Raw genomic sequence first — 15,911 nt, 5'->3', positions numbered from 1 at the left:
TCTCATTGGCCAGGACAGGTGGGCGGGTGCCTTTCCATTGGCCGGGGGGCGGTGTCTGTCCTGGCTAGGGTGGGGGCGGGGCCTCCGCCGCGCTGAGCTTGCCCTTGTGTCTGGTGCTCGGTAGAGCTGCCGCCGCCGCTGCTGCCGCTACCGCCGCCGCCGCCGCCGCCGCCGCCGCTGCCGCTGCAGCCCGAGCATCCACGAGCCGCCGCCGCCGCTACCGCCACTAGCTCTGCTTCCACCGCTGCCACCTCCCCTCCCAGGACCCCGAGACATCCCGAGCGCGTGCGGCGGCAGCTGCTTGCATGTTCCCCCTCTCCCCCTGCCCCTCCCTTCCGTGACCTACCCACTCCTTGCAGCCCTCATCTGCACCTTCTCCGACACTCCGGCGTCCCTGCACCACCTGCTCCGCCAGCCCCGGCGGGCTCTGGGACTTGCTGTGCGCGCCGAGAGGAAGGCAAGCTCCGAACCTGTGCCTGGCAGACGGGCTGTCGCGGCTGCACCAACAGCAGTAGGAGGAGGAGAAGAAACTATTTCGCCCATCGAAACCCCATTCTGCGGTTGCTTCGCCGCTGCCGCTTCTGCTACTGCCAATCCGGGTCCGCGGGTTCGAACACCGCAGCGGCGGGGACCTTGGGTCCGGCGGGCGTCTGGAGGAGAACACTGGCGGAGCCCTGCACTCTGGTGCCCCGATCACCAGCATCTCTTTGCCCCCTCGTTCCTTCCTCAACCCTTTAGAGAAGGGACCATGATTTGGAAACGCAGCGCCGTTCTCCGCTTCTACAGTGTCTGCGGGCTTCTGCTACAAGGTAATCCCCGCCCCGCCGCGGGAAGCATCAACTTCACGCCCATTCCCCATCATCCCCACTCCACCCCATATTTCCACTCTCCCCCTTCTAGTCCCTCAGTCCCCAGAGATTTCCACCCCTCCCCCTGCTCCCCGGTGCGGCAGGGGGCAGTGGCAGTTTGCTCCAGCCCCTGAATCTGGAGCGCTGGCTCAGCCCTGCTCTCCCAGCGGTCAGCCCCTTACGCGGCACCTTTTGCCTTTTCATTCACCGGAGCTTCCTACATTTCTCACTCTCCATCCCCGCGAACCGCCCCCCCAGACCCCCCTCACACACGCCTTTTGGCTGGCAACTTGTGCCATCTCTGAACAGTCCACCCTCCTACCAACCCCCACCAGCCACCTCCCACATCACGCTCCTGACCGACCCTCTTCATCTCTTGTCATCTCTTTAACCTGACCCCCTTTCGGGTCGCCTTTCTCTTTCCCCTTCTTCCCACCATCATCATATCCTTGTATCTTTAAAAAGTGAGTGAGAGTCTGAGAGCGAGCTACCGAGACGGCGAGAATAGCAGCAGCGGCAGCACCGTGTGCATTGCAATAACATCCCCGGGGGGGAATGTGTTGTGAGACGTGTCATTCACCTAGGAAGAGAGAGGAGACTGTGTCTAGGATTTAAAGAAGAAAGAAAGAAAGAAAAGAAAAGATTAAAAAAAAAGAGAAAGGAAAAGAAAACGGAGAAAGAAAACGAATGAATAAACAAACCAAGAAATGAGAAAAAGGAGGGCGAGAGGAAGGGAAAAATTAGAAAATCCAAAGACACTTAGTCAACAAACCGACTTTTATTATTCAGTCTGTGTGGTTTTCTTTTTCTTTCATTTCTTTCTTTTTTTTCCCCCCCAGGAAAGAAATATATGTATCCTAGCAGTTACTTTACTGCTAGGAATTTTCGCTTGCATTCCCTACCATCTCTGTCGGCTCTCTGCCGCTTCTTTCCGTAATTAATATTATCCTTTCACGTGAAATGTAAGCACCCCTGTGCCCGCAGTGGAGGGAAACCGCACAAAACACTGTGATTATGCAAACCATTGGGTTTGGATGCAGAGTGGCCAGGGACTGGGGTGCACTTTCCCCTAGACCCTCTCTTTTGAAGGAGGGAGGAAGGGGGTGATTATGAAATAAATGGCAATGTTTGCAGTAGGAGTACCTGGGGAGAGCATACTTTGGGGTGGTGGTGAAGGCAGAGGCTGCGTTCTAGGGCTGGGTGGGCAGAGGCTGTAAGGCGGAATATTGTTGCTTTGAAGAGAGTAGTAGTATAAGGATGTGGCTTGAGTGTGAGACTCAGGCAGAATAGATGTGCAATGATGGTCGATAGGATTTTTTTAAGCTTGGTGACTCTTGATTTCTTCTTATAGCTTTGCCCACCTCTAACCCCTCTGTCATCATTTGTGTTTTTTGGGGAAAGATAAGTTGATCAAATGCATTGTCCCTGGGTAAAAGGAATCTAAAAGTAAGGCACATGTAGACCCACAGGCGTGCAAAACCCAACCGGCCTTTGGAGGATTTAAATGAGGTCAATGAACCATCTTTCAGCAAGTTCTTGGAATGCATCCTCTCCCCTAACCTCCTCCGGGATATAGATCGGTAGCGTATTTTGTTTATGCATATTGATGAATATGAAATAAGAGGTAGTGTACAAAATTTTCCTGAATTAACTGACAGACCTTGCAGAGATATTTCTTAGAATATTTTTGTGTAATTTTGTGTATTTTATGTTGAATGTAAATTTCAGATGTCATGTGCCAGAATCCCCTAGAAGGCAGACAAGCCCATTCTTCTTGCTTACGCCGTCTCGTCCGATTTCCCACCGCTCACACCCCAACCCTCGCACGAGTAACCCGGTAGCTGGCTGACACATTACTTGGGTTTCTAATCCGTGCTGAAACATCCTTCCAGAGACTCCACTTCACCTCTCAGTAACTTGCATTTCTCGGCTTGTGTGCGTGTGTGCGCGCGTGCGCGCGTGTGTGGGGGCGCGCGCGCGCGCGCGCAACGCCGGGTACGGGAGTGTGATGTGGGCATATCAGTTAATTTGATGATTGTGATGAAAATTCGACACCGCTGGATGTGTTTTCCCTGCCAATCTGTGTGCTGGCCCCAGCACGTCATTGCACACACTGCTGGGCTGGTGCGAGCAGATTATTTATTACAGAGCATGTGGGCAATGGACTGCACTTGGGGGTCGCCTCCTCTCTGCCTTCTACGTTTCCCTGTGAATTGTCTATTCAGTGCACTGCAAAATAACTGTGTGCTGGTGCCTCTCTCAGCCTGGAGGAGGATTTACTCTTTCTCTACCTGGAGAGATTCCATAAGCTGCATTCTCTTTTTATTAAGGGCATGGGTCTCTCCTATTAAGTATGTAAACCAATGATTAAGACAGTGCTGCTTTCACAGCAGGTTGGGGGTGGTGGTGGAAGGGTGTGGGTATGCCAGAGTAAATGCACCACTGCAACCAGCAGCCCCACTAGCATCAGGTCCAAATACAGAAGTGTCCGGTAGAGCAAGCAGGGAAAGAGCACCAGCCTGATGATATCTGTGTACTTAGGAGCATCTTAGATCAGGTCATATTAATACACCAAAAGAGAGGATTTAAAGAAAAAAAAAAGCGTTAGAACGGGGAGGGGGCGCAAAACACCACTGGATTGTCTTCTCATGTTTATGGCTGCCTCACATTTATCAAACACTGCTTCACAGACACTTCACACTTTGTTGATATTGTCAGTTTCTGCTCAAACAAATTGCTCATGCCTTCCTTGTCTGTCTTGGCTGAAAACATTGCTTCAGGGTTCAGGTTTATGTTTCTCCCATCACCCTACTGTTTTATTAGGACTTGGTTAGGTTGTAAAATGAAAGCTTTATTTTCTGGACACAGATTAAATACTTGACAGGTCTTTCCTTTTATGGGCAGAGAAGGAAAGATAGTGGGGGGGAACAAGTGAGCCACTGATTTTGGCTAGGGGGAGTCTGCTCTGCCTGCTAGTAGTTATGACTAGGCAAATACTATAGGCTGTCTGCAGCTTCTTATTTTTAGCTTTATCAGCACTATAATGGTATCTGGTCACATAAGTAATACTAATCAATTTACTTATCTTTTGTATTATTCCTTTTTTGCATTATTTTATACAAGACTTGTATAAAATGAACATTTGACTCATTTGAACAGCTCTGTGTTTTCATTGTGGTTTATATGTCGTCATTTAAAAAATATTTTCTGAGAAGCAAAAATCAATCTTTTGGCTTGTTAATATGAAGAGTGATAAACCAATAGTGAGAATTAAGTCAATGATAAAAAAAAATTAAAAAAATAAATAAATAAAAAGAAGAAGAAGAGGAAGAAGGCTTGAATAGTTTTATTCTACAACATCTACCAATTCATGCCCAATGGGTCTTTATGAAATGAATAGTTAGATAGACAATAAATATGTTTCTGACCAAAGTATAACTTGGTATTAGACTACTTAGATAAATTTGTTTCAGTGTTAAGCTAGCAAGCATCCTTTCTTTTTTTTTTTTTTCCTTCATCATAGAGGAAAAATCGGGGGTAAGAGGAAGTGATATTTTAGAGAAACAAATTTCTTTAGACTGAGAGTGCAAAAGCTTGCCACCTGTAACTAAGACATCTCTTGGCTGTGGAGTAGATCCAGTTCAGTTGCTAATCCTGGCTGAAGCTGTGTCCCTTTCCATGCCTGAGGAGGCACTGCAAAGATGAAGACTGTCTTGGTTAGAAGGAAACGGTCCTAGAAAGTACAAATATGAGAAGGGCAAAATCTAACCAGAAAATAGTCATACATAGACCCTAATCTTTGTAGAGAACTTTATTTCTTTTTTAGAGGTTTGCCTTACACAGAAACACACCCAACATCAATGCTGGTACTTTAGTATTTTTTGCTTTGCCATGGAACATTCTGGTAAATTATTTGTTGTATTTAGAAATAAGATTTTCAGATTAAAGATCAATTGGACATACATATTACTTGCCTCAGTATGTATCACAAATCCCCTCCTTATATATTTTTGAAAACATAATACAAAATGCGCTTATGTATATTTAATAACATACCAATAACTTAATACTTCCTAAAAGCATCTTTCTCCCACTCTTTTACCTCTACATTTAATAACCTTAGTCTTATCAAGCTCATTTGTTATGCAGAATGCAGTTCTTGGCATATAACTCACTCCTCCCTTTTTTGATTAACAAATGGAACTTTGAAAAGTAGAGTCTGTATATAAGAGCCAATGACTATAACTTAAACAGTCAAACACCAGACATTTAGTAGTTAAGAAAATCTCCTGCAAATGTGAAGAGTTTCTGGGCTAACTTTGTATTAAGATATGGACGCTTTATTTTCTTTTCCCCATTTCTACAATGATTAGAACTCTGGAACCGTAATATGACAAAGGTAATCATGAGCTGAGTTGGCCTCTTCCTGCCTTCTGCACTAGAAGATAAGATACTTGAAAATTATTTGCCCCATATTTAAATAGTGAGATAATGTCATTTTTCTTAAACAAAAAAATTGCTTAAATCACTTAAAGTGCAAAAGGAAGTGCAAAAATGTTGGAAGATATCCTAAGCATGCATTTTAAAGTGGCCTAAAATCAATACCAAATTATATGAATTGTCTTTTTAAAATAAGGAGTCCACGGGGGTATCAGATGATTGAGACAAGTAAGATTTATTTGTTATGAAGGACTTTGGGTACATTAATAAAATAACATAGACCTATTATATTGATGATTTATTTGATCATGTTGACATGCGTTCTATGAAATTTATTGAGGAAGAACCGTCCTTTTAATGGACTTTGTCAAACCTCCTTGGCAAAATCACCCCATTGTATAGCAGCTGGGTGAGTAGGTTGAGGAGGCATCCAGAAGGGAAATCATAAACCAAGGAAGCAGGACTCAAAAGCTGAAGTCAGAGCGCTTTGTAGAACTGGAAGATGTTAGTTTGTTTACCCCCTAAATCAGCTCTAGTGCCAAAATGATTATTGAACTTAAGCTTCTTGCGGGCAAGCCGTGTGCCTTCCTTATCTGTGCAGTCTTCTTTTTTCCATATTTAGTAGATGCATAATAAATTGTGTTGCATTGAATAATAGGTCTATCCTAATTAATTCTGATGAGTTAGGTGGTCCCTTCTCTCTATAATGTCATATCAGCACTCATGTTTTGTTAAATAATGTAATTAAGAGTTAGTTTTAATGTTTTGTAGGTTATATTAGTTTAGGAAACAGTTTTCCTGTAGAAAAGTATAGCAACAGCTCTTGATATAAATCTTTAATTGAACGCAATCTGATGAGCTGTTCTTAATATGAAGTTTCCCTACCTGTTTTTTTCTTTAATTAAAAATCCCGGATATTTTGCATTAGATTGGATCACAAATTTATTCCATGAAAAAAAGAACGGCATGATTTAAATGTACTGATTTAGCCTAAAATATTTACAAAGGACAAGTTCATTGCCAAGGTTTTATTTGAAAATGTCAAGCATTTTTGGAGTGCAGTTTTGTAGCATCCAAAAAAAAAAAAAAAAGGGAATTTTCTGCAAATTCCTTGTGTGAAGAGGTGGGTGAAGATGAACCTAGAGCTGTGGCAGCTGAAGCCCCCTGCTGTGTGATGATGCAAATGGCATCTCAGGCCTAATGCGCTTTGAAAACAGAGGAAAGCAGTCATGTGGCATGAGTGAAATGGGAAGTCTTTTCAAAGCTTGTAGTGGACCTGAACCATCCTTCAGATTTTTAGAACCAGGAGTTATCCAGAGAGGATTTCCGATCACGTGAGCTCATAACAAAGCAAAAGAGAGAACACATATTTTAGAGGTTAATGTCATAAATAAATCCTAATAAAATTATCAATGTTTTTATCAAATGAATGGTGAAATGAGTATTTTTCATGCACGCTATCAGGGAACATGGGTCAGTTTAATGAAGATAAATAGTGAAGTTAAAATAAGATTTCTGTGCAGTTGTTTACATGTGTTGGACCTAATAAATGTGGAGCTGGGAAATACTCTATTATCCTTCCCTTTAGTGAGTGAAGAGTCAGTTCCTTGGTTGTTTTCTTATGAGAGCATTTCCTGTATTATGAGAATGCAGTAGTTTTAAAAGAAACAGAGATTAACTATTCAGTGTATGTGCACATAGTTTATTTAGTGTCATAAAATAGAATTTGTGTTAATGTCAAATCAGAGACTGTTTCTTCCATGAACAATATTGTTTATCACACAAACAAAAGTATTAAAATAGGTTCCTTGATAAAAGAGTTGTGGACCAAGTTTTATAGATAGCCTATTATGGAAGCCTATCTGATAACAGTAACTAATGTAGCTTTGTTTATTTTGATTCCATTTGCTACCATACAAAATAATTCAACATATTATGAACATATAGGTTTTTATTCAAGGAATGAGCCCAGTTGGTCCTGTTAATGTGTTCAGTGGGTTTCTTTAATCAGAGATGAAATCGTTTTCATCTTGGAAATATGTAGTATATTTAAAAATTAGTAAAGTGAATATTCTGCTAAATTAGGTATCAGTTAAATATTAACGCAAAAATCAGAGATGTAATTATTGAGAAAGGAAATATTCCTCAATCATTTATCTCTATGCACATATATACAAGTTTAAGGTGTACAGTTATTTTTAGGACTGAAAGATATGTTTATAATTTTGTAAGTAATCAGAGTTTGGGGCGCTCAGGGATGAAATGTAAGTAAAAGCAAGAAATTATTTCGTTTGCACTCTTTTACCCTTTTTATGAAGGTTAAAAAAAAATTTAAATAAATGTTCCTGGGCTGTAACAATGATTAAAATTTCCACTTAAAAAACACACAGGCAAGGTTTACAATTTCTGAATTTGCAATAAAGCTGAGCGTTTATTCTGGACTTTCTTTTGTGCTTATGAAACTGACTGATGAGAATCTATTGCTGAGTGAATAGGCACAGGGCTGAGGTTGTAAGGAGATCTGCCAGGGAGGGAACTGTCCATTAATTATTCACATTCTATTTTAGAGGACTTTGAAGTAAATATTAAGACAGCCATTATTCAACATGGGGATAATAACACTTTCTGAGTCAGCAAATAGTTTTCACTTGAATATTTAAATTATCTTTCAGCCCTTTGAATGCTGAAGGGGGAGCCCCTGGTTAGTCATAGTTAAACAATTTTTCTGGAGGCAAGATGTTGACATCATTAGGGATTGTTTAGAAAGAAAAACAAGCATTCCTTTACTTTGAGGAACCTAAAATCCTAAAGCTAGGTGTGTTCAAATAATTTCACATAAAAAAACATAAGTCCTTTTATAGGTCAAATTACTTCCTAATAATTTTATGCGTTTGAGGATGGTTTATCCACAGTAACTGTGCATTGTTTATCTGAAGTCTTCTTTGGGAACAGAGTGAGAAAGCACCTTTCCTGACACGAATGTGCTGCCGACTGCTAAGGGTATAGCTGCTATATTGATTTGGCATAATCTATACAGCCAATTAATTTGTTCTTGTAAAGAAATATTTTTAGCATCTTTGCTAAAATTGTGTGCATTTAAAAATGCAAGTGTCTTCCATCACGCTTACTTAAACAAACCTCAAGGACTGAAATGTACAGTGTATAAAATGTGTTTTGACTTTCTTAATAAATTCATGTTTTAGATTAGCTTGTCCTGTAACTCCTTTCCTCTGGGGAAATTGTACATGATACCTATAACTTTCGTTCATTCTCATGCCTTATATGTCCTCTGCTTTTTAATCTTAAGTAGTACACTTAGGTTGCAGTGAGTTATAATTAGAATATTTGTATTTAAAAGCAAAATAGAAAATGTTCAATAAGCTTCTTATTTAATTGTCATTCCCTTACTGCTATCTATTTTATGTGCTGAAGTCTGAACAGTAACTTGGCTTCCTTTACACTCTCCAGGAATATAGTATTTCCCCCATTCCTGACCATGCTACCAATCTGAAAGACTCATTAAAATAAATTAACGGGGAGGGAAGACTCCTTAAAGGGTGTTCAGCTAAAATTTATATACTGAATACATACAGATTGGTTGTTTGTCCTTTCACCCCTCCAAGGCCCATACAGTGATGTTTTAGTAAAGATAAAACACGTACAATGTGCTTTTACTTGTGTTTGTTACTGTTATTATTGCATTTTTGTGTGCGTTCAACCTTCTGAGTCTCAACAAAAATAGCAAAAAGAGGAGGGAAGGAATGTGAGACAGTCAGCCAAACACACAGAGAAAACCCTGGCAAAGCCTACTAAATTAGCATATGCTAGGCTGAGTATTTCCCTCTGTTGTTACATAATCCCTTTCTAATACGAAATCAGTTCTTATACTTAACCCTTTCAGGAGGTTTGGAATTCTCTCACGGTTATATTTTGTATTTTACTTCATTTATTTTCTCACAACTTGTGTAAAACATCTATTGAGGGCCTTTGATGTCAATCTTTTTTCCCCCTCTTCAGTCTTTCTGTATACAAATGTGCCATTCTGTGCCCAACTTCAGGATTCAAGAATCAAGTTTTCTATAGCTTTCACTGAGAGGATCTAATTAGCATTTTAGGCTCTCTCTACTCATGTGCAGCTTTCTTTAGAAAATGTATTAGTTCTATGAGGTTCCCCTAAGGATTCATAATACTCTAGTTTGTTACATGTACTGTGATATTCAGTGTGCCTTAATTATGCACGTGTCCTCCTTTCAAAGCCTTTTCAGGGATCATGTGGGATAGAACAGGGGTCTGGCTGTAAATTCACTGTCATGTATTAATGTGTAGGTGGTATTCAGAGAAGGATGTTTCTGAAGGCAATTATATATCTATGACTCCAGTATAGCAAGCAGTTCCTCACATTCTACACTTACTAGTTACTCTGCCAAGGCAGATGAAATTCCCCATTGTGATACATAACACAGTATCTGTTATTTCTAAACAGTTCTTTGCTCTGGGAATGAAATACCATAATGAGTGAAAATGTGTATCCCTTATCCTGAATAGGGATTGTTCCTTTCACTCTCTCAAACAAAAAGAAGAATCAGAAACTGTTCCTAAATCAATACTCTATTCCTTAACTAGTCCACTAACACATCTTGCTATGTGGGATCTCATAGTTACGCTGGTTACTATTTGAGGCTATAGTTTTAGATCCTATTAATTGCCTGCAGTCTCCATGGGCTGCCAAATGTCAGTGCATTGCTAAATTTGAGACATTATATTTTCAGTTTTTGATTTCGATGCAATTTGGACAACTGTGAAAAGTATATAGAAACATTGAACTCAATCATGAGCACCGTGTCCAGAGAGAGAGAGAGAGAGAGGGGGAGAGAAAGGGAGAGATAGGGAGGGAGAGAGAGAGAGAGAGAAAAAATACCTTTTTTTTTTTTTTAACAGGAACTTCATTTTTTGAAGGGATAGCTACAAGAATTGCCTCATTTAGTGCATATCACCATTTATAAGGAGGATATTTTCCTACACTGCAGTTTGAGAATATATTTCTATTAACTGTACCCATTGACTTACTTGTATTCCTCTGTATATCAAAAGAAAATTGAGTTTAGTAGATACAGCTGCTATTTTTTTCTTTTATTTATGACTATTGCAACAAAAAGCCTTTCGTAATTTGATATACTAACAATTTTCACTGATTTTTTTGCCTTATCATTTTATACAACTGCATTCTTTTGAAGCCATATTATTATTAATGTTAGCTTAAAAAAATAGTAGTGTCCAGGAACCCACAGAAGTTTTTCATTATGAGAATTTTTGACCAGAATCTGATGTATTTGTTTTAGTCAACAAAAGAATGCCATCTGCTCTTTATTGATTATTTTAAGCATTTATGTCTTCTTAGTTCATGAGAGTACTAAGCATTTTATTTTGTTTGTGCTATGATCTACATAACCTCTTCGTATATTTTTATGATAGCATTTGGAACGTTAGGCGTTTACCTATCTGTCTCTTCTCATGGACTAGAAGCCCCTAGAGTACAGGTCTTAGTCTTCACTTTATTTCAAGTGCCTAATCGAATGTCTGGTCTTTGTCTTTTTTTCGGTGTTTTCATTCCACTGATAGATTAGTTCTCCTCCAATCCATTTACTCTTGACACATCTCTTTAATTGGATCCAAATAATATTTAAGTATTTATGTTATTACTGCCAAAATGTCAATACAGTATTCAGAACTGAATAAATATTTGCAATAAATGTTCATTTGTATGTAATGTACAGAAAGAAGACAAAAATGGATACTAAGAAACACAAGCAGCTTAGAATAACAACATAATTCACAGCAGTGTAGAATCGTGCTTTCACTTAGGGTAGTCAGTTCAAATTTGCACTGAAAACATTGTCTGATAGCATTGCATCTCTCCAGTTTCTCTGCGCATTGTAACCCCCCTTTTTTGTTGTTGTTTTCCTACTTACTAAAAATATCTATGCCTGCCCTCAAAAATATTCCTGATGATGACTTTGGGTAAACATGAAGCCAAATCATCTTACTGTTCTATTTAGAGTAGCTGGTGTTTCTGGATAAAGGTATATACAAAGAAGAATTACAAACTGACCTTGATCTGCCAGATTATCACTGTGGACTGACCTGCTTTTGTTATTGCCAAGCTATAGAGTAAAGGTTTTCTGGGTAGTCTCTGAAATAAAGGTTCAGCATACATTCGTCTCTTCTCAGTTTAACTGGGGGAGGGATTCCATCCGTTTTATTTAAAAGGCCTTTTAAAGAAAATCCTAAACATTGTTATATAAATATATAAAGCATTTATATATATAAATGCTTACTCAAACCTCTGTAATTGAGGACCCATGTTTGCTATGGCTGAATTTGACTTACTTCCTTTTTTGCGTTTTAAAAGACAGTTGGAGGTAGGATGGGAATATGAACTGCTTTTGAAGAGAATTTAAATATAATTACTGGGATCTGAATGCCAGTGGAGAAAAGGCTTTCTACATTTTGTAGTGACTATTTCCACTTGAAGTGTTTTAAGAATACTTTTTTTCCCTAAAAAATTACCAGTGAAATGTAGCTTTCCTTCCTTAAATGACATTTTATTTGCCTTCAAATTTTAAAAATCAATTTCCCTGATGTCTTTTAGATTTTTGACTATTTCATGACTCTGGGCATTTGAAAAGATATTATTATAACTTGGTTAATTTAAGATCTGCCAGACACCAGGTGCTGAAATCACTGCCATCCTCATGTTGAAATACACATTCAGTAAGTAAATACCCAAAGTAGATTAGAATTCATGTGACTAAGAGTCATTCCCACTTTATGGAGTTGATCTTAAGAAGGATATTCTCCCATAGCTTCTCTGAATACCTAATGCCTTGCTTTATGTTAAAACCTGTGGGTGTGATGCAACAGCCACAGAAGAGTAACTTCTTTCTTTAAAGTGGCTTCAGTTCAACCCTTGCTGAGCAACTTTCCAGGGCCCAGTGAATAAAGGGAAGACAGTTTGGGAAGCAATTTTTGTTAACTATGACACTGTTTTGATGAAAAATAATATTAATATGCTACTACATTTTATTCATAATGTTGAGAATATTCCTATAAGTCTGTGATTAGAAATGACATATTTTAATATTTTATGTGTAACCACATGATATCTGAGTGAAAAAGTTATACCTTCATATTTCTCAACATTTTTAGTCATAATTACCCACTCAGAAGTGGAATTTTCAGTTTGATATAAGAAGAAAGGGCCTTTATCTGTTACTTTAAATGCTACAGCATATGAGACCAACATTCTTGTCCCGAGTCATCGTATTAAAAATGATACCCACAATATTCAAAAGAATATTGTATTAAGTGTACTGTCTTTATAGAAGGATTTGATGCTAACTGGCATGAAGAAGAAGTTGTGTTCAATAATATTTAGAAACATATTTTTAAAGGTCAAGTACAATTTATAGAGGATAGTTTCATATAGGCTCGTTGTCTTTCTTCCTTCTTTCTTCCTTTCTCTCCTTGCCTCCCTCTTTTCCTCCCTCCCTCCCTCCCTTCCTCTTTCTTTCTTAATATAGAAATGCTATGGGTGAGGTAAGACTAAAAGTGTTGTGAAACTTCAATTCTCTATATCTTTTCACTTACATGGTATAGCTAAGATAAAGGTATTGGTAGAGAATAAGTTCATAGTTTTTTTAGAAGTCTGGTAGAAGTTATTAAAGTCGGATTTACTTTCAATTTTTATTTTGCTTTACCCAGTTTTATTGACTGTACAATTACCGACTACCAGCAAAGCAGAACAGGTTATTTTTGAGGGCTATGGCAATATAAAAGCCCATTTTGTAACACAACAACTCTGTTTGGTGGATGGGTATGGACAGGTTGGGAAAACTAATGATCTTTTTATCTTTTAATGATAGTCTTACTATCAGATAATGGTAAATTTTATCAGGTATTAGGAATATGTCCTCCTAAGAACTTTGCATCATCTCAGTGTACCAAGATGAAGAATGTGAGTGACTCATGATAGAAGAGTCAGGAATACGTAGATACGACTGGTCCTTCAGCAGAACACAAGCAGCCGCCATGCCAGTCTACAGTGAGTATGGACGTGGTAGTGAGGCTGGCCTACTGAGTCTTATATTTTGTAGTAAGAGTTATCTATTCTGTAGAGGGAGGTGATGCCATTGGGCTGATTCAGGCTTGGATTTTTGGAAGTGCCCTGCAGCAGCTGCAGCAAGACACATGGTAGGATTTAGGGGACCTAAATTCTTATCTAAACCTTGCCATTGTTTTAGACACTTTCAGCAGTGTATTTCTCTTGCAGCTTAGTTTCTTCACCTGCAGATTGAGAGAGTGGAACCAGATCCATTTTTTTTGTGTTGTGGAAGGGTCTTGTGGATGATTGCAAACTGTAGAAATGGCATTTTTCTTTTTACTTTCCACCTAACAGTGTTTTATAACATTAACTGTGGGTTAACTCTTGAAATGTATTTTACTAAAATTTATTATTTTTTTATTTCTAGTTTTGCATTATTCAGTATTTAAAATTTTTACACATGTACAGAGATTTTTAGTCTGATACATATGGCAGTATACATTTCCAAGCTTTCTTTTGCTGTCAGTGAGTTTTATAAATTAATTCTGTAGCCATCAGCCTCAGTTTGGGTCATCCATTGTTTTCTCATGAATTTGTATCCATAGATCAACTTTAAAAATTAGTAAATTGTTGCTGTGTTAGTAATTTTTATTATTGTGAATGGAATGAGTTCAGTGTTTCAATTTTATGTTCAATTTTGTTTTTCTATGCATTTTTACAATAATTTTATTCTCGTAGCCTTTGGTTTTCTTAAGTATACCTTGATTCATTTTTCAACAAATATCTATTTGAAGAGCATTTGTATGTGGCAGATATACAAGTGAACGACATGGAAACAGTTTCTGCCCTTATGGAGCTTATAGACTAGTAGTGTCTGAGACACAGAAAAAACAAATCAAAATATGTAATGGCTTAATTTTTTTTTTCTGAAATAAAAATTCAATTTTTATGGTAATATATTCTCAAAGAAACAGAATGTGGATAATGTCAGTGACAGTATGAAATCAGTGGTTTAACAACAATATTATAAACCTCACTGGGCTTTTAAGATTTTTTTATTTAAGGTTGGATTAAAGAGCTCTCATTTCCTCCAGACATTTATCCTGAAAACATTCTCAGTATGATGCCACTTTCTTTCTTTCTTTTTTTTATTAATACAACTTGAAAGAAACTGACAAGTGAACAAGAAATATTCAAGCATGCTCTATTCTAACTGATTTGTTCAAGAGGATGATTCATTTAATTTCATAAAAGCTCAGTGGGCCAGAACGGTAGATGACCAGGTCAGCAGAGGGAATGTAGGGGAGAAGAGGTCTGTGAGAAGGCTCTATATAACAAGCAACAATATTTAGTTTTTCAGAGCTGAAGTTCTGCTTGAGCAATTCTGATGGTACCAGCGACAGTCATTTAAAGAGCTGCTCATGCCTCAGGGAAAACATTTTTAAAGTGTCCTATCTAGAAACAATGCTCCTTGTACACTGTCATATATATTAAAACTCCGTCCCTTGCCGATATTATAATGCATTGCACCTGATTAAAACCTGTACTACGTACTGTATGAAACGGCTCCTTGAGAGTGCTGTTTCACTGTTGTCTCTGAAAGCTTCCTGCTCAGTCTGCTCTGAATGTGATTGAAATATGAATCATCTGGTAAACAAGGCTAGAGAATAGATGAGAATCCATTTAAACACTTTTAAAATAAAGTAAATTTTGTATACAATTACATAAAATGCTAGAGAGAAAATACCAAATCATGAGCAGGCTGCAAATATTCTTACGGTCTTTATATTACTTCTTTTAGTATTTAACTTTAAGTGATGACCTCAACATGCAAATGATGTCATGTTTTTAGTAGATAGTGTGGCACTTTTGAATATTATTTATTGGTTAGTGGTGTCCCTGGAGTAGGTGATATATATCTTGTAGTAGTTAGAGTAAAACAAAACAAATCAAAACAAAACAAAAACAAAAACAAAAACAAAAAGACCCTGATATATACTTTGGAAATCATAATGCTGGTGGGCTAGCATGTATAGTTACTCTATTTAGAGACTTATTTATCTGGATTACATACAACAGTACAATGCAGAGCTAGAAAAACCTCAGCTAAATCATTATCTTTAATTTTGCTCTCTTTTTATTTTGAAAGAAGCTTTAAAATTAAAGCAATTCAAGTAAATGCTATGTTGCAAGTGATAATTTGCAAGAGTGTAGTTTTATACTAAGTGACTTATTTTGAAAATATATTCAGTTTTCCAAAGTAAGACAGAGATGCGTACATATTTGGAAACTTTTGCAAAGGGAACTAGGTGGTGCTGTTCTGTCATCTTTGTGTCTCAGTGACTTCTTTGGTCCTGTTCTCGATTCATTAAACACTTTCATACAGTAGGTGCATTAGGAAAGATACAGTTTTGGTCTCCTAGTGGTGTTTCTTTTTATTAACAAAGTTAATATTGATCTTGGATCTTTGATTTCAGCAGTATTTTCTAACAGCATAAAAAAATAAACAACCTTCTTCCTAA

The 15,911-nt window shown here is 38.1% G+C and overlaps 1 protein-coding gene across 3 annotated transcripts in view; it reads left to right on the top strand.

The window, feature by feature from the left end:
- The first annotated feature begins 681 nt into the window (after positions 1–681).
- Positions 682–15,911, top strand: part of CADM2 (cell adhesion molecule 2) — a 1,070,118-nt gene continuing 1,054,888 nt past the window's right edge. For 2 of the 3 annotated variants that reach the window (XM_074333327.2, XM_074333317.2), the window contains exon 1: positions 682–809. In XM_074333327.2, coding sequence (XP_074189428.1) covers positions 749–809 — 61 coding nt within the window. In that variant the 5' untranslated portion in view covers positions 682–748. The remainder of the gene's footprint in view (positions 810–15,911) is intronic. The other variant, XM_019745437.3, reaches the window with a different exon arrangement.

The sequence above is a fragment of the Rhinolophus sinicus genome, chromosome 17 (genome assembly GCF_057876585.1).
Source record: "Rhinolophus sinicus isolate RSI-liver-muscle chromosome 17, RSI-T2T, whole genome shotgun sequence".
NCBI lineage: Eukaryota > Metazoa > Chordata > Mammalia > Chiroptera > Rhinolophidae > Rhinolophus > Rhinolophus sinicus.
The sequence above is the reverse complement of the archived record's forward strand: the minus strand, read 5'-3'. Positions and strand labels throughout refer to the sequence as shown.